This window comes from Rhinolophus sinicus, linkage group LG04 (genome assembly GCF_036562045.2).
Source record: "Rhinolophus sinicus isolate RSC01 linkage group LG04, ASM3656204v1, whole genome shotgun sequence".
NCBI classification, from domain to species: domain Eukaryota; kingdom Metazoa; phylum Chordata; class Mammalia; order Chiroptera; family Rhinolophidae; genus Rhinolophus; species Rhinolophus sinicus.
This window is the reverse complement of record NC_133754.1, coordinates 185,758,247-185,775,732: the sequence shown is the minus strand read 5'-3', so window position 1 is coordinate 185,775,732 and position 17,486 is coordinate 185,758,247. Positions and strand designations below refer to the sequence as shown.

Sequence of the window (17,486 nt, the reverse complement as noted above, 5' to 3'; positions counted from 1 at the left end):
AGGCCGAGAACCCAATTCCTAGGGCGTTTACAAAAGAGTTAGGTTCTCGTTTAATATTCAGCCCCTTTATAGAATAAAGTGTCTCCTGGGATCACCAAGCATTAGCTGTGGACTCAGCCGTTCACTGCAAGCGCGGAGCAGCGCGTGGAGGGCGGGGCTTCGGACCGCTGGGTGTCTTTTATAGTGGACCGTGGTGTGTGGCGGCTCGTGACTCTGTCGTGTATGCTAATGAGGCTTCCTCCATGTGGGGACAGCCACCGTTCTTGTGATCGGTACCTGCCATTTTGAGACGAATGCGTGGCTGGGTTCCCAGTGCGCCCGGTCCTCGAAGAACACCATTTTGTTCATTATAACGTCATTTCATGTCATGGACGAGATGCCGTGGGAACTTCACTCTTGGTGACACCCATGAGCCTGTGGTGAAACTGTTTCTGTTACATGTTTCACTTAAAGTCACAGCACCTTTCCACAGCATTAAATGAGGGCTTACTGTGTCTGAACACCGTAACATCCTTTGTTTCTTTTTATGAATCAAAATTTTAAAAAAGAAATTATTTAACAAACATGTGTTGAGTTGGGCACTGTTCTAGGTGCTTGGGATACATCAGGGATCAAAACAGCTAAAAATCCTCACCTTCCTAACATTCTAGTGGCAGGGCAGACCATGAGCATAATAAACATCATAAATAAATTATACATAAACTGACCTGTTAAAAGGTCAGAAATGTGAAAAAATAGAGCAGCATACGGAGATGGAGTGGGTGACGGGCAGAGTGCATCTGAAAGGCGGGGTCAGAGTGCGCCCAGTTGTGGAGGTGACACCTGAGCAAGAACCCAAAGAGGGATCAGGCACTTGGCTCTGCCAGAGGGCATTCCAGGTGAGGGAACAGAGAGGTGCAGAGGAGCTCAGGGAGGCAACGTGGCCGGAAGGGGGCGGTCGGCAGAAACAGATCACATCAGGTCACGTTGGGTTTGGAGGCGGTTGCGACGCCTTGGGGTTACCCTGAGTGAAATGGGGGCCGCGGGAGGGCTTGGAGCAAGATGTATGTGGTCTGACGGAGGCTTACAGAGATCACCTGGCTGCTGTGTGAGAACAGACTCGGGGGCAGGGTGACAGCTGGGGGGCTGGTTCTGCGGCGCTTGTGGTCATCAGAATATAGATGGTAAACACAGGTCAGTGAGCTGGTGCTTCTGAGTGCCTGTTGTCTACTTTAGCACTCGACGAAAGCAGTCCTTGGTTGTTGCCGTAACCCCGGAACCTGTCAGAACTGCACAGGTGAAAGATGAAGTCCCAGTATTTGCCCATGACCGCTAATACATAATGCGTGTGGGTCCTTCTAGACTGGGATCTGATAATAGTCTAAATAATATCCTAGCGTCTCCCTAAAGTGAATTCAGCAGTTCTTAAGGGTTTCCCTAAGGCCCTGTCTTTAGAGAAGTACTGGAACACGTCTCATGAGCAATAGAATATTTGTCACAGTGTCACTTTGCAGAGTCTGGTCATTTACTGAAAGTTGGGCAGACTCAGATTGCAGTGGGTACATAACTAGTTGTTGTGCTGCAGATTTCAGGGTAATAACAAAGTTGCATTGAAAGCAAATAAACTCACACCATCCTCTTTTGGTGCCAGAGGTATTTCCCATGTTGTATTTACTACTAAGTTACAGTAACTAATCCTTAGAGAACGTGGTTTTTTGTTTTCTTTGATCATTACCATTGAACTTGTTAATACCAAGGAAGGAGCAGAGGTACTTGTCTTCTTGTTAAAGGATATTGGAGTGGTGCCACTCCCCAACGATTTCACACCAAGAAGGAAATAAATGTATCATTGTTCTTATCTGCTAATTGATTTCCACACCAGAGTGGTGATGGCCTGGGACAAACTGTCTGCAGTAGACCTCAGTCACCCGCTTCAGACATAAAGCCCTTTGCTATTCATTTCTCTCCTATTACTTAGGATTATGGGTTCTGGGGGTTTGCGGGGAGTATGCACATAATTGCCACTGTAAATGTGTTGGATTTACAACTTGGGGACACCTAGTACACCCCATAAGTTGATAGTATCTTTTGCATTTCAGTCTTTTGCATATGCAAATTTCCCACTACTGACTTGCCTCCTTTTCATGGCAGTTCAGAACCCACCTCATGAATAATTAACAAAGCAGCTGGGTTTTGCCTTTATGGCAGAAAACTGGTTGGAAACTGGGCCAAGTATACATTTGTTTTCCTTTTGCATTTTCTGCCCCAGTCATTGTTAATAACCAGCACTTAATTGTTGTCAGTTTCCAGGAGCAGTTATCCCCCTTTTTCTCTCATTTCTCGCATCTTTTTAGTGAGATATTTAAGTGGTAAAAATTGTGGTAGCATAAGTTTGAACTCCAAACTCCTGAACAGAAATTTCAGAAGGCAGAATCCTTTACCTGCAAATTACCTCTTGTGGCTTGCGCCTGTCCATAGGCAGGCCTTCCCGAAGAGCAGGGGCTACACGCGTAGAAGTTACGCCTGGTTTGGAAGGGATGCTTGTCAGAGTCAAGAAAACCCAAACCACCGATGACAAGTTCGCCCTCGCCCCTCTGGGTGATCAGAGGCAGCTGGGTCCTGGGCCCAACACTTTGTCTCCAAGAGGATGCTAACGAGCCACCTCCTCTCCCACTTCCTTTGGGTAGTTGTCACTGTCGCTGTGTCAGGTCCGAAGATGCATGTGTCTTTACTGTGGACAGATGTGTGCTCTCTGGGGTGGGCGGGGCCGGGAGGAGCGAGGGTGCCCACTCCTTCCAGGCTGGAGCGCTGCTCTTTCCCACCTCCTTGATCCTAAGCACCGTCCATGAGATACCGCTCGTCCTGATCAGATGCCCAAGAATAAATTCGATTTTAATTTTAAACCTAATTAAAAATAGATTTCCCTTAATTCATCTGCCTTCTGGCTCTGAAATAGGAATCAGAACTGTGGAGTGCTGCCTCTGACTAGCTGCGGCTTCGTCCGTCATCCCGAATAAGTGTCTGCTTTCATTACTTCTCTACTTTCCGCTTGTCTTGGCCCCACAGCCCCTATTCCTTCTACACACTCTTGACGCTGCCAACACGAGCCACTTCCTGCCCCTTGGAAGGGCCTACAAACAGCTGTTGCCGCCTCTGAAATTCCTGCTTCTCTGAATTATCCAAACATGGGAGTCCAGGCGAGGATATGAAGATGACCAACTGTCGCTGTCCCCAATGAGACAGGAGCCTTGAGGACAGGGAGGTTTAGTAAAAATATGCAGTGCGAAGTGCCGCCTGACCAGTTGTCAAGGGAGAAAACACTTCTGCCATTTCTTGGCAAACTCATTATCCCTGTAAAGCTGTGAGTTGGGCACATACGTCTCCTGGGACAGAGGCTCTCCAGCCGCGCCTCTCAGGGTTGGTGTGGAGCCGGGGAGGAAGGCACACATCAGGCAGAAGGTGGGGGCTGAGCTGTTCAGAGGACGGGGGACGGGGGCCTGGCCAGCACTCGGGTAACACGTTTTCAAAGCTGATTCCTTAGTTTGGTTGGCTTGGCTTGGCATGGTTTCTTAGATGAGTAAATGTTGGGGGCTGGGGAAGTAAAAGTGGGGAGAGGGGAAGAGGCCTAGGTCTCCTGGGCCATGGTGGTTGTGTAGCTTTCCCCTCTGAGGACTTGGATGAATAGTTCTCCATCTAGAAGCCTGGTGTCAGAACCCTCCAAACAGCACAGACCATTTGAAGCGTTAAAGATACTCGTTGCAAACGCAGCTAGTCCCCAGTTATTAAAAAGGGGAGTAAGCACAGATTTAAGAGGGGTGCCGAGGAGTTGCCTGGGTTATTATTTCTCATCGATTGGGAAAAGGAGTTCACTTTGCTCAGTAAATAGAGCTTTGATGGATTCCCACGACCCTTCCAGGAGCTGATCTGCTAAAATGACACTTTTTATTACTGTTCATAAACGCCAATCTCCAGGTGCTGCTGAGTATTACCTTTAAGCTGTGGGCAAACTTGGCAGTCCAGTGGCTCAACAGGCGAGGGGGGAGGCTGGTACTCAGCGCCTGCTCCCATCAGACGCTGCCGCGCTGGGCTCCGGCTGCCTGCTGGAAGAGCTGGGCGTGGCTGTAGAGTAAGCAGTGGTGGGGATGGGGGGCACCTTGCAGAGCGACCCCCTCCTACCCTGTCGGGTGGGAACAGGGCAGACACTTGATTTTCATTGTTATTGCAAGATATTCAAGGGCAACCGGCTGTAGGAAAATCCTCAAAGGAGCGCCCAGTGAAGGTGTGCCAGAGTGCCACCCTTCTGGGAACCGAGTCTGCTTCTCTCTGGCCAGCACCCTGGTCTAGAACAGGGACGTTTTCCTTAACTTTAAAATAGGACTGAAACTCATGACAGAATGTCTGACGAACGTCTCTAAACTGTTAGCTGTCCTCAGGATGAACTGTGTTGTGAACTAACTTTAGACATTTAATCATTTTCTTTTTCCTTTTAAAAATTCTGTTTCATTCCCTCTTTTCTGCATTCTTTGAAAGGGTCAGAAGCACAGTATCGGTCAATCCCGCATACTGTAGGATGAATTTGGTTTTAATCTCCCCCGAGTACAGGAAGAACTGGTATCAGTGATTTGCTGGATCAGGGAGCTGGAGGTGGGGCTTGTGGTGGACGCAACATTGATAATAACGTCACTCATTCATAATTATAAGGCCAACCACAAGCCTTCGGAATTGGGTAACATTTGCACGTATTAACTATTCATAAGTAAATAAACTTCAGGAAAATTTTTTCCTAATAGAAAGGAAAAATAAATTTTTCCTAACGATTTCATTTTTCATAAGAAAATGATAGCCTGCATCGATCACATCTTAGTTTCTTCTCTCATTCTCTCTTTCATTCAGTTGCACAACGAGCGTTTATCAAATGCCTGCCCTATGCCAGGTACTGCACTCGTCCCCGAGACTAATGAAAAAATCAGAGCCCCTGCCCGTAGGATTATTACAAACTCCCATAAAGTCTGAAATCATAGTGGGTTTAGTCAAGTGACAGTTGGGGCCTATAGGGGTGTTTCTGAGGAATTAAAAAAAAACAACAGGTGTAGATTCAGGTCGTTGCTGTGTGTTGTAGTATCCTGGGTGTGTGCCATCGTTGCCTGGCAAGGTGGCCCGTGCAGGACAGCCATCAGGCCGGGGCGCGTTGGCACTCCACTCCGGGGGCCCATCCTGACAGCTCCCTCCCCTCCTTTCTCTTCCAGCGCTGCAGTCCTTCATCCGCGCCTACGCCACCTACCCGCGGGAGCTGAAGCACATCTTCCACGTCCGATCGCTCCACCTTGGCCATGTGGCCAAGAGCTTCGGGCTAAGAGACGCCCCCAAAAACCTTAGTGTCTCAGCTGTAAAAAAGAGGAAAACAAACCTGAAAAGGTAAGATGGGCTGAATTTGTCCTGTGACAAATGTCTTAAGTCAGGTGGGTGTGGCGTGCTCGGCTCAGGTTAGCAGCAGGGAGAAGATACGCCCAGCTGCTGTGTGCTCAGTGTAAACGCCTCCATCCTTGATTTCTGTCGTAAGTGATCACAGTGTCTGTACTTCTCCCCATATCCTAAGTGCTTGGAACAGGAGGAAAAAGATAACCTCATTGCGATGTGTCTGAGGGGATCAGCAGAAATTTGGTGGTATCGCTTATCGGGTCCAGATGCGTTAGGGATCATTGGAGCAGCAGGACCAGGACCAGTGTGTTGGGTTGTCATCACTGCCCACCATAGCGTAACTCGGGACTTGCCACAGTAGGAGCTTCACCCTGGAAAGCCTGTGGGACTTGTACAAAGACTTAGGGGTATATTCCCTGGTGGCACACGCCCTCCTTCCACGTGAGATGGGAGGGGCGGCCTGCAGAAGCCGCTGTCCTTGGTGCTGACAAGCGCAGGAGGCTCTTCCCCTCCCTCTAAAAACATGTTCAGAACCATCCTGAGGGCCTAGTGAGACGAGTCAGAGTGAGGAGGGTTGCACCGTGGGTTGGACGCTGGGCTCTGTGTCCATCTTGACCATTTCAGAAGGTCCCTCGTTTACATTTGTGAAAGATTTCTTTCTCGCCTCAAAGATAGTGTTCTTTTAGTACTAGGCCCAGCCCCTCTCAGGAACTGGAGTATTTTAGATTCCCAGAGGGGCTTTATAGGGAGTTTTGGGGTGGGTGCCATTATTGCTTTTGCAACTTGTGTATAAGAAGGATGCATTGAACAAATGTTTGGGCACTAAGAACCCTGCGTGTCTACAGTCACTTGGCATCATATATCCTTTTTGCATATTAATTACAGATGCCAAAACACACGCATCCATTACGGCTGTAGAGCGAGTCTGTAGGCAGGACACCCTTCTCATGTCTCACACGAGGATCCCTGCTTTGCTCAGGCACCAACAGATGTGGGTTGCATCATCAGTGTTGTCAGGGCGCAGGCCCCTGGCGTGAAGTGCCCACGGCAGAAGGGCTGCCAGCGTTGGGAAGTGATCGTAGGTCATGGAATGGTGGGACTTGGACTTCACTTCCAGCCCCAGTCTGGTGTGAGCGTGGGCGCTCTGGACCTACTTTTGCTTAACTTCTCAGATCCTCAGTTTCCTCAACTACAAAAGCAGAAGGAGATCTATGTTTTTAGCAACATACAAGATGGTTTTGAGAATCAGAATTAGGTATGACATGTAAATATGCCTTTTGAACCCGAGACAACCATACAGGTGAAGCACCTCAGGACACAGAGCTAGAAACAGATGAGTTAAGATTCTGGAACGTCCAACCTGATCTATTCAGGGCCTTGACATCTACAAGGCCCTTTATCACGGGTAAAATTTTGCCTAATTCTAGTTCCAGTTTTGGAGTTTTTAGATGCTTGATCGTTTTCTCTTATCAGTAGCTCTCACAGAGGAGAGAGGACTCCAGTGCTTCTGTGAGGCAGGTGTCTCTCCACGTGCTGCTCTTTTGCAGCGTCCAGAAGAGCCTGACACACAGTCGGCTCTAGTTTGTTCCAGGCAGTTTAGGGTGCTGAGCGCTGCCTGCTCCCATACCCCACCTGTCCCAGGCACCGACTTCTCTGCCCACCGTCTGCTAGAGCCTCAGATCTGTGCCGGGCAAGACGGCTGTGCCGGGAGTGGGGCCTGCAGGGCAGCAGAGTTGGGGTCCTGTTCTTGCATTTGAGGTAGCTGACACCTGTGCACATTAACGTGGATTCTGAGTATGTGACAGCACCACGAGGCTCGCAGGCATGGCTGAGAGTGATGTAGTGATCTGGAAGCCTGCCCATCCTGCCACCATCTCTTTGGTGACACCTTGAGAAGGTAGGCGTATACCTGTCGGGTGATTACTGGCAAAGTAACACATTTTGTTAATCACTCTCCCCACAAATACATACAATGCCAATGTTGTATTGTTAGCAGACCATCTACCTTTTTATGACTGGGATTTTCATTAGCGAGTGTGCGTCCACATACCAGTCTTTCAGACTGGGGTGTCCCCAACTCTTACCCAGATCCTGGAAAGCAGAACAGGAGGCAGTTGGGAGGGGGACTCGGAGCCAGCATTGTCCTTACCTTGAGAAGCCACTAGGGAGAGAGCGAGCCACCACCTCCTGCTTCTGCTGCCCCTCCTAGCAGATGGGTACCAGGACGACCGTGCCCCTGTGAGCCGGGATTTAACAGGGCTTTATTTAGGGAAGAATGGGCTGATTAGCCGGTAAAGAGCATGTAAGATGGTATGGGGCAGCCTTTGATGTCTGGCTGGCACAGCAGGGAGCCAGCGGTGAGTGACAGCACTGTGTCACAGGATTACTCTGCCATGACAATGCCGCTCTCTGTTCTTGCCATGTCACCACTCTGTTACAGCTACTTTTTCCGTTGTGATGCCCTTCTTTTGAAGGCATTTCTCCCCACACTCCTTACATCCTCCCACCCCACCCCTGCCTTGCTCGCGCAGACGGGCACTCAAGGATCCAGTAGGTACCTTCTTTTATTTGGGGAAATCTTGTCACTCCTGGAGGAAGAATGACTTTGCAGCTAATCTGCACGTGGACCGTATAATTGTGGTCAGGGGCAGCGGCAGAGAAAACGTGACAGATTTTCCGCACCTCAGTCAGGGCTCGAGCAAGTGCCAGTTGCTGCTTTTTGAGGCCTGGAAAGAAAAGTCCATTAAACTCCACAAAGTGCAGGGCTTGTGCTCTGGCCACAGTGACGGCTCTGAGCTGAGGCGTCTCCGCTGCAATCCATCTGCCAGAAAGAGCATGGGTTCCTTCTGTTTTGTCTGGGGGATAAAATAATAGTGCTGTGTTCTCTAAATTATTCCGCGTTCCGTTTTGTGGTGTTTGCTGCCTAGAATAATTATCTGTTACTTGCAAACCTCTGATATGTGCAAACCAAACTCATTGCCTGTTGCTGAAGTCTTGCCTCACCTGTCCTATAGCAGACAGGGCGTGTGGCTGGGAGGTCAAGTGAAGAAAGGGTGGGTGAGGTGAGGGGACTCGCAGGCATTTCCATGCGATGACAAAGGGAATTTTTATCTCGTCTCTTTGCCTTTCCTTGACCACTTTTCAGAAAAAGAAAATAAAGTGTCCCCAAATGAGGTCTTACTCACCAGGTCTCTGTGCCCTCCCCCACTCCTCCGTTCAGAAAGGGAACACTAAATGTCTTCCCCTGCACGCAGAAATACACTCATCATCACAGGAACTCGTCTGACACCTACACACACACCTGTCAGAACAGCCCCTCACCCCAAACACCTACACACACGTACACAGCGAGCTGGTGCTGTTGGTAAAATATTGAATGGCCCCTCAGCAGCATCCGTCACGCACACTCGTTTCCCTCCCGTGAAATGAAGTTCTGGTTTTGAAGCTGTAGACGGAGCAGATCCTGAGAAGCAAAAGTAACATTCCTTCCAGAATGTCTGTCTGCCCTGGAGAAGCTGAGACACAGCACTGTCTGCCACGAGAGGACAGAGCTGTCCTGTTTGCCAGGGTGTGTCTGTCTGTCCATCTGTCTGTCTCGGCCGTCACACACGTGAGCAGAACGGCCTAGGGACAGCGAGCATGTGTCCTCATGTGTCTGACCCCCTGGAGAATGGTTCAGGAACATAGAAGTGAACGGGCCTTACGGTCTGGGTGTTACTGTGATAATATGCAGGAGCGAGTCTGCTGTTTGCACCCTGTCGCCTGTGAGTGCTATGCTGTCATGAGGAAAAGCAGCATTTCCCCCAGATGATTCAGTGTGTAGCTACCTAAGGCTGGTATGTCCCTGGTTCCCACCGTATGTCCTTCTGAGGGTCTTAGCACCTAGAAGCTGCTTCTTTGTCAGGAATTCAGGAATTCTGCTCTCCTGTTCTCAGATCCCTTCTTTTAAAATTAGTAGAAGACAAATATTGTAATTGTCGGCTATTCTTAAGTACAGTTTTATTTGTATAAATTTTCTCAAACCAGCCTAGCGAAAGTGCTTCCCTGGTAGTTCCTGATTTTGTCACCTAAAATGAGCGATCTCTTATCCCTTAATACTTCCCAGGTCCTGGTGTGCTCGGTCAGTGCTCAGCCGGTTGTGGTGAGTAACGAAGGGGTGCGTGGGGCTGGCTCCCCGGAGCTCTGGCCACGTCAGAACCACCACCCAGCCAACACCACAGAGCCAGCATTTCCGGAGGCTCCGTTACTTCCAAAGTTCTAGATACAGCGTCTTCTCTACAGTAACCATCCTCATGGGGCTCGTACTCACCAGGCTTCTCATCTGAATTATCACAAGTGCTTAATCGCTGAAGTTCAAATTTGAGATTTTGCAAAGCTCCCTTTTGAGCCTTTTTCATCTTTGAAGGCCTTTGCCCTGTCGGTCTCTATGATGCTCACGCTCGCTTGTTGGAGAATTGTGAAATAACTAGTAAGTTACTATGTTGCATACCATTCTAGTTTGAGAGGTGGTTCCCCATGAGCCGAGGTCTCCCTCACCCCTCCGTTTGTTTCTAAATGCCGACTGTGGGAGTCTGGCGTTGATTCACACAGGAGTCGTGTGAATCACTGACCACCTGTGTGTCCCCGTCCCCTCACCTCGCCGACGGGCGTGCTGGGGCTGCACAGTGTTGTCCTGGGGCTCAATCCATAGGGTGAGTATGAAGCATCGTTAGTGTTGGGGCCTGAATCCATGGGCGCACTTGTTGGTAATGACAACTGTGACAGTAATACTGGTTCTTTCCTCTGGCCTGCTCATACTCGGAACTGTCCCTGGAATAGAAAAGGGAGTTAACTGTCCGTCTCTTCGCACCCGTGAACTTTTCTTACCAGGAACAACCTTGACACACAGAACCATTCGCTCCAAGCCCAGCACGCAGGAGCTGCAGCTGCACCTTCGCGTAAGGCGACATTCTCATCATTAGGAGCAGCTCGCCTGCCAGTTTTTATGTGGCATTTACACCCTCCCTAATATCACTTAATTAGCTGAGGGCAAACTTGGAATCTTGCCCACTGTGAAAATTCTCTCAATTTCGTTGAGCCAGTTATCGTTCTGTAAAAAGACAGATCGACCGAACGTGAGCTCAGAGGTGGACAAACCCATATTGGGGAGCACGGGGTTCCTCCATGAAGGCCCCCTGCACGTGGGTCAGTTCTCTCCTCACCGGACCCTGGCGCGGCGCTCAGCACTGTGGAGCCCTCGGGCCTCTTTCAGTCTCTTTCCTTCGCGTCCCAAACCCTGCCGTTGTGAGTGGCAGCTCGCTGCCCCTCCGTGTCACTGGGCCTCTAGAATGGCCCGCCTCTGATCCCCTGCGGCCGTCTGTACACAGGCAGTGGAGCCCCACACACACACCCGCTCTGCCCTTTCAGTGACGTCTCACTACTCTAATGACCCACGGCCCCATGTGGCCGGGCCATGCTGACCTCATCCGTTCTCTCCTCAGGGCCTTCCTTCTCCCAAGCCGGCCGTGGGCCTGGGCCTCCCCCTGCTCCTCTTTGTCTTTGGACCCCCGTCCGTCACTTCCACGGGGACATCTCTGAGCAGGTGGCCGCCCCACGCCTCTGCCCCTGCACCACCGCCACAGCAGTGCTACATCTGGTGGTGAAGGCAGTGTCCTCTCGAGTGTAGCCCAGGGTGGGAACTCTGCCTGGTTTTGCTCAGCACATCCCCTGCCCTCCCATAGTACCCGCAAACGCGAGGTGCTCAGGAAGTGTTCCGGAGTAGATGAACGGAAACTGAAAGCATTCTGAAATTCTGAGAGGAAGAGCACAAAAGGACAGAGAAAAGAAACTGTTCTGACACGAAAAGGAGGTAACTAACTGCCTGTGAAGGGTTTGTGAACCCAGCAAACGACAAGTCCTGCCAGGTGGGCGCTTGCCCTGCAGAGCCCCCCGTTCCATTCGTCAGCCAGTTTGCCCTGAGAGAGCACGCATGAGCAGAGTCCCCAGGAGGGACTGGGCCTCTTTTGTGTCCCCTGACGTCACAGGAGGAGGAGGCCCGGGGATGAGAACGTGGAGATGGCCTGGCTCAGGTCGGGGTCCCCACCCTGCCTGGGCTGGACCAGAGCAGATGTCAGGAGCAGGGTTGGGTCACTCGGCCTCAGCCTGACGACCAGAGGGAAACAGCTGGGACCCCGCTGGTAGCTCTGAGGACAGCTGTGTATGTGCTGTGAGTGGGGGAGTAAAATCTCTCAGAGGCTACCGGGGGGCTCTATAAAATACACTTGCCCGTGCCCCAAGCCAGGAGGCCTTGTTTTAGTAAAGTGAAATCATGAAGCGTGAGATGGACGTGATCGTGAACTTGACTATCAAATCTCAAAAGTCTAGACCCAGACTTAACCCCTGGGAACCTGAACGACTGTGGTCCTGAAAGAGTGGCCTCCTTGGCACAGGAGGCCAGTGAGGTGCTGGCTAAGTGTCCCCAGGCTTGTAGTGGGTTGGGATCAATAACACGTGGGCGTGGAGCCTGGGTGAGCTGCACAGGCTGTAGCCAAGCAGAGTCTCCTGGCCTCTGTCAGGGAAGGCAAGCTGGGAGCCCAGGAGGCCACACTGCATTATTTCTGGGACATCTGTAGGGACAGGAAGGGTTCTCTGGAGGGTGGCTGGGTCTGTCTGCTTGGAGAGCACACGGTACAGAGCAGTCACTCGGGAACTTAGTGAGTTCCTCATTGACGACTGAGTTCACCCGTTGCGTTGGGTTCCCTGGCAGCTCCACAGGGGGTGGCCGTGGGCACGGGCTGCGTAGCGGGCTCGCCCTTCCCTCTCCACCCACTCCTCCCCACGGTCAGGTGCTGTGAGCCCTGCCTTCCAGAGCCCTGCTTCCCTTACAGCTGCGCATGCAGCTTTTTGCACTTGGCCTTTTCCTTCTTCCACTATTTTCTTCCTATTTTTATCGCTCTGACACCATGCAATTACCAGCTTTCTGCCTCCTTGTGGAACAAACACACCCGCGTCCCCACCCAGCTAATGAGGCGATTAGAGGGGTCTCACAGTGACCCTGTGTTTCCTCCACACCTGGGTCACCTGCAGACGGTGGGAACCGTGGGGTGCGCTTTCAGTCAAGCAGTCGGGGCTAACAACAAAGAACGGGAACCCAGCCAGCCTCTCCTGGGAGGATGCTGGAGATGCCCACGCTCGCTGCTGGAGCCTTCCGAGCACAGGAGTCGGAAGACAGGGCTGGCCTGGACCGATGGCAGCACCAGATGAGGCTGTGCGACAGCAGCGTGCCCGGCTCTTTATTAGCCGGTCCCCGCGCGGGGCCCTTCCGGTCACCACCGTGCTACACAGTGTAGCTTTAGTCCGAAACCCCTCTTGTCTCAGAGCCCGCTGCTCATTGTCCTCGAGCGTCATCACGTTCCTTGGGCTCCTTTCTGAGTAGGATGTCCCCAGCCCTCCACACGCGACTTGAGTGATGCCAGAGCCTGTGCATCTGGCCGTGAACTGTACGAAATGATTCCAGGTATTCACATGTCATCTTCATTCCGAGGCCCTGATGTCTGAAAGGGAGAGTAATGTCTTAACTACTTAATAGTCCAGAAGGCTGCGTCCTGGAGTGATAGTGTGTGGCTCTCTGCGTGTTAGTGGTGGTGGTGGCAGCAGCGTCTCTCCTGGGGGCTTGTGTGAGCCCTCAGCTGTGCTGAGTCCGTATGCATTATCTCATTGAGACTTCCTCAGGTCCCTGTGACCAAGGAGGGTCTTGCAGTAACCAGTGAGGAAGTGGGCATTGCCCGGTCATGTGGCCCTGAGTCTGGGAGACCCCGGAGCCCACTCTCCTAACTCTCGTCTGCCTCCTGGCATACCGCTTTTGGGAGCTCCCGGTTTCTCGAATCAGTATCAGCCAAAGCAACCGTATATGAACCCTGTTAAAGATGTTTTTCTATGTGGAGAGAGTTCTTCGTAACTGAAAAAGTGGGCTTAAAGCAGGACGTAGCCTGGGTGGAAGAATTTGATTTGAAACCATCAGTACGTTGTAGAACTTCATGTTCCTGGGGCACGATCTCGGAAGAGCTTCCAGAAGAGACGACTGCACGCAAGATCTGGATGCGACTCCTCTCGTTTTCTTCCAAGTCTAGAGGTAGCGGGGGGGGGGGTGGGGGTGGAGGAAGCATGGGCCTGGGCCTGGAGTAGGGCGTTCCCCAGCTCGATGCCAGCCCTGGCACTCAGCAGCAGCTCAGCTGTGAAGGCGGGTAGGGGAGGGTCATGTCAGGAAAGACAGTGAACACGTAGCACTGGGCACGGTGGTCGTTAGAAATGCTGTTTCTTCCACCCCGTCCCACTTCCTCTCTGAGTCTGTAGGTAACAAGTGAAGGCTTCATACACTGTCCCCTGAATGCTTCTGCCCCGGCTGACTTCGTGGGTCGTCTGTACAGCCTCTGCTTCAGGCCTCCCAGCAGTGGGGGTGAGGGGGGCTCCCCACTTCCAGAGCAGACCCCAATGGTTAGAGCTCCTGAAAATTAGCCCAGAGGGACTACTTTCATTTTTCACCCTTTGGTCATATTTCCACTCTTTGGTCTCTGTGAGCTTCAGATGCTGAATGTGCATGGTTTGCTGAATGTGCATGGTTTGCGAACATAAACATACAAAGCGATGTTGTCATTGATCAGAGCAGTCCCTGGTCCACGTGACCACACGTCTGCTTCCTGGTGGTGCTGTCTGGTGGTGCGCCTTCCCCTCCGCCTTTCCCCTCGTCCGTAGTGTTGATAAGAGTTAACATTTAATGCGTGCCTTCGCCACAGGCACCGTGAAAAGCGCTTTGATTCATTAGCTCATCTAATCCTTTTGTGGTGAGCCGGCTGGCACTGGGAGAAGCAGGCACCTTGGCCAGACGGGAGGAGTTGCAGGGCTTACGGGACGGCGCCAGGCTCCTCCCCGCCCCCAGGGGCCAGCTTTGCCCAGGGTGCCTGTGCCTCCCAAGCTGTCCACCCAGCACCTCCAGCTGTGCCTGGGCACAGTCCACTGTCTGGATGGCTTGTCTCAGCCCAGCTTCTCCTCAAAACCTGGTTCGTAAAACTAACCAGACTTACAGAAGGGACTGAGCAGCGCAGAACGGGCGGTGAGCTCGTGAGCACAGCTCGTGGTGCTGGCAGGGCTCACGGCCGCCAGGCTCTCGGCTGCCCCACGCGTCGCCTCCCCGGTCGTCCCCGTCATCACTACGCCATCCCTCCTCACCCAGGCCTCCCGGATCCACAGCCGCTTCTTGCATGGTTGGCGGCGGAGTCACCCTGCGGCTCGGCTTGTTCTCGTCATCTCAGCCCCTGCCTGTTTGCCCGCCTGCTCATCAAACCCCCCTCCTCCCACCAGCCAGCATGACCTTGCAGGTGCCCCCGTGCACTTTCCACTGAGGACTGTCCTCTTGGCCTGTTAGGGTGCTGTGGGGGTTCTGTCACCCGGTGTGTCAGCTGTCCCGGCAGACTTCTTTTCTTCTGCAAGTGTGATAAATATGCCTCGTAAAATCACCCTGGTTGTCAAAAAATCGTGTCCAACAGGACAGGCCCAGGGGCTGAGCTCGGGTTCAGTGCTGGGATTCTGCCCCGAGCTTGTCCATCTCAGTCCGGTGTCTGAGGATGTGATCAGACCAGTTAGATACACTTGTCTCCATGTCCACCTTGTGTCTGGCCAGCTTAGCAGTGATGGCTAATGTCTGCACAGAGCATCAGAATTTATAAAGCTCTCCCACCTGCTCCAGGCACTTTACCCTCAAACTGTCCCAGTACCTGTGTGGAGGCCCTTTGACACGTGAGGAAGTGAAGGTCATTGGGACTCCAGCCATGCTCATCAGAATTCGGGTACCCCACCCCGCCCAGCACTGCCACCCTGCTGGGGACACCCAGGCCGAAGTCGCGACAGAACTGCCGCCCAAGTTTCTGGCACTTGGGCTAAGGACTCTCAAAGTCCCCACCCCGTCCGGGATTTAGCGTCAGCTCTTCAGTTGCAGACTTCGGCCGTCTCTAAACACTTTCTCTGTCCTCCCTTCTGTTGTACGTGCCTTTCCAGGCAGCAAATCATGGCGTCCGTGTTGATCGCCTATGACCTGTGCAGCCTGGCAGCGTGCCCGCCTCGGCCCGAGGCTCAGAGCTCGTTTCTGCTCTTCCCTGGGTCTGGTTCTTGCGTGTGAGGCGGACACCCACTTTGTATCAGTCTCTCAGGAATCGTGCCTTAGCATCCACTGCCACAGCAGGGCTCACCTGGGATGGGGTGTGTCCTGGGGCCCGGGGCTTTACAGAAGCTACAGTTGGTTTGCTCCTCAGAACGCACAGCAGGCAGCCCTGAAGCGGCCAGCCCGCCAGCTGCACATCTGCACTAACAGAATGCAGAGGGTAAGAGTCTTGGAACAGTTGCTTTTCCTTCAGTGACTGGAAAAGGCTTGGTGGCCGTTCTCCTTCGGTAGCTAAATGACCGTCCCACACCAGCTGACTCTTTACCTGAACTAGTTTGTGGTTTCAGAGAGACTGCATGTCAGAGTCTCCCTGAAGTTGTTTGTTACTCTTACTGTCACCTGAGAGCCACCAAAACCCCACTCAGACATTGCTGCCTTTTCCTCATCCATAGGAGCACGAGGCAGGAGTGAGGCAGCCTCCAGCCATCCGACCTCGGCATTGTCTCCTGCCGACCACTCAGAACCCAGGCTCTCCTTCTAGTCTGGGGGCTGCCTTTCCCTGCAGAGTCCTTCGGGGCCTCCCTGTGGCCCTGGGTCATTTGCTTACAAGCAGAATCTTTCAGACTAGAGAAGTAAATACCCTTTATCAGTCCTCTGTCTGTCTTGTTTTAATGATACCACAAGAAAAAAAAGTCCTTCACAACTGAAAGCTAAAGGCAAGATGTTTTTGATAGGTAAAACGTAAAATATTAGGGCAAAATTCTACCTTTTAATTTTTTTTTCCTAAAATGAATATACTGTTTCTGATTATAGAAATAATAGCATGTTCATTGTAAAAATTCAGGAAATAGACAAGTGCTTAAAAATCACCCGTAAGCCCACAATGCAAGTTAACCTTGATTCACATTTTTTATATCCTTCAGTCTTTTCTGCAGGTATCCATATATGGATTTTGTGTGTGTGTATAATGAGCTTGAACAAGTCATCATCATTTAAACGGTTTTCTCACTTATCTACTATTACTTTTAAGATGTACTTTATCAGGGGTTCCAGAAGTCTTCAGAATTTGAGGTAATGTGAACATTGTTCTTGTACTAAAAATACTTCATGCACGGAACTTGCTCCTTGTTTTGGTAAAAACTTACAGCACAGTGGTTAAATCAATTCCTGGGCTCACATTCCAGCACTTCCGTTTTCAGTGTGTGACTTTAAACATGCCACCTAAGCTCTCTGTGCCTTGGTTTCTTCACCAGTAAAGTGGGGATACTGGTGGTACCTGTTTCCCAGAGTTGTTGGAGAAGTAAATGAGTTAAAGAAGTAAATCAGGTGCTTCAAACAGTACCCAACATACATTAAGTGATGTGTGTTAGTAATGTAATCATTAAAGTCGCATAGCCAGTTTGAATGGCTCTGATGTGACCTGTTTTATATCTGAATCCCTTAACAACCCCTGTAATTAGTATTTGCTTAAATATTGTTTGACTATATTATCCTGGTAGAACCCACTAATGTTTGGTGCCAATATCATCATCACCAACTCTTTAAACATAGCCTGCAGGAAGTGTTCTAAAAGTCTGCCGGGATGTTCGGAGGTGCGTTTCAAGTCCTTGGGGAAAAGATTTACTGTTCAGTGACTGTCTTGGATAAGTGGATAACTCTTAGGAAGAAATAATTAAATTCTCTGCGTCCTGCCAGAAACCAAAATAAAATCTGGGTGGAATTAAAGCAATAGCAGACCCAGAAAACATAGTTGGATATTTTTTAAATGCTCGGATGCAGAAGGCTTTTCTAAGCATGACCCTAAAGCCATAAAACAAAATAAAATGTTGATAGACTGGACAATACAGAAATAAAATAAGACAAAATAAAATAATGCTGTGCTGAAAAAGAATGCCATTGACACGGCCGGTGTTAGAATGGCGTTTGCCTGGGACACTCCTCTGTGAACTCATGGATG

At 51.0% G+C, this 17,486-nt stretch overlaps 1 protein-coding gene across 4 annotated transcripts in view; it reads left to right on the top strand.

The window, feature by feature from the left end:
- Positions 1-17,486, top strand: part of DDX31 (DEAD-box helicase 31) — a 68,560-nt gene that overhangs the window by 45,783 nt on the left and 5,291 nt on the right. For 3 of the 4 annotated variants that reach the window (XM_019728908.2, XM_019728907.2, XM_019728909.2), the window contains one exon: positions 5,226-5,394. In XM_019728908.2, the coding sequence (XP_019584467.2) occupies positions 5,226-5,394 (169 nt within the window). Of the gene's footprint in view, positions 1-5,225; positions 5,395-9,502; positions 9,674-17,486 lie in introns of those variants that run through there. The other variant, XM_074331241.1, reaches the window with a different exon arrangement.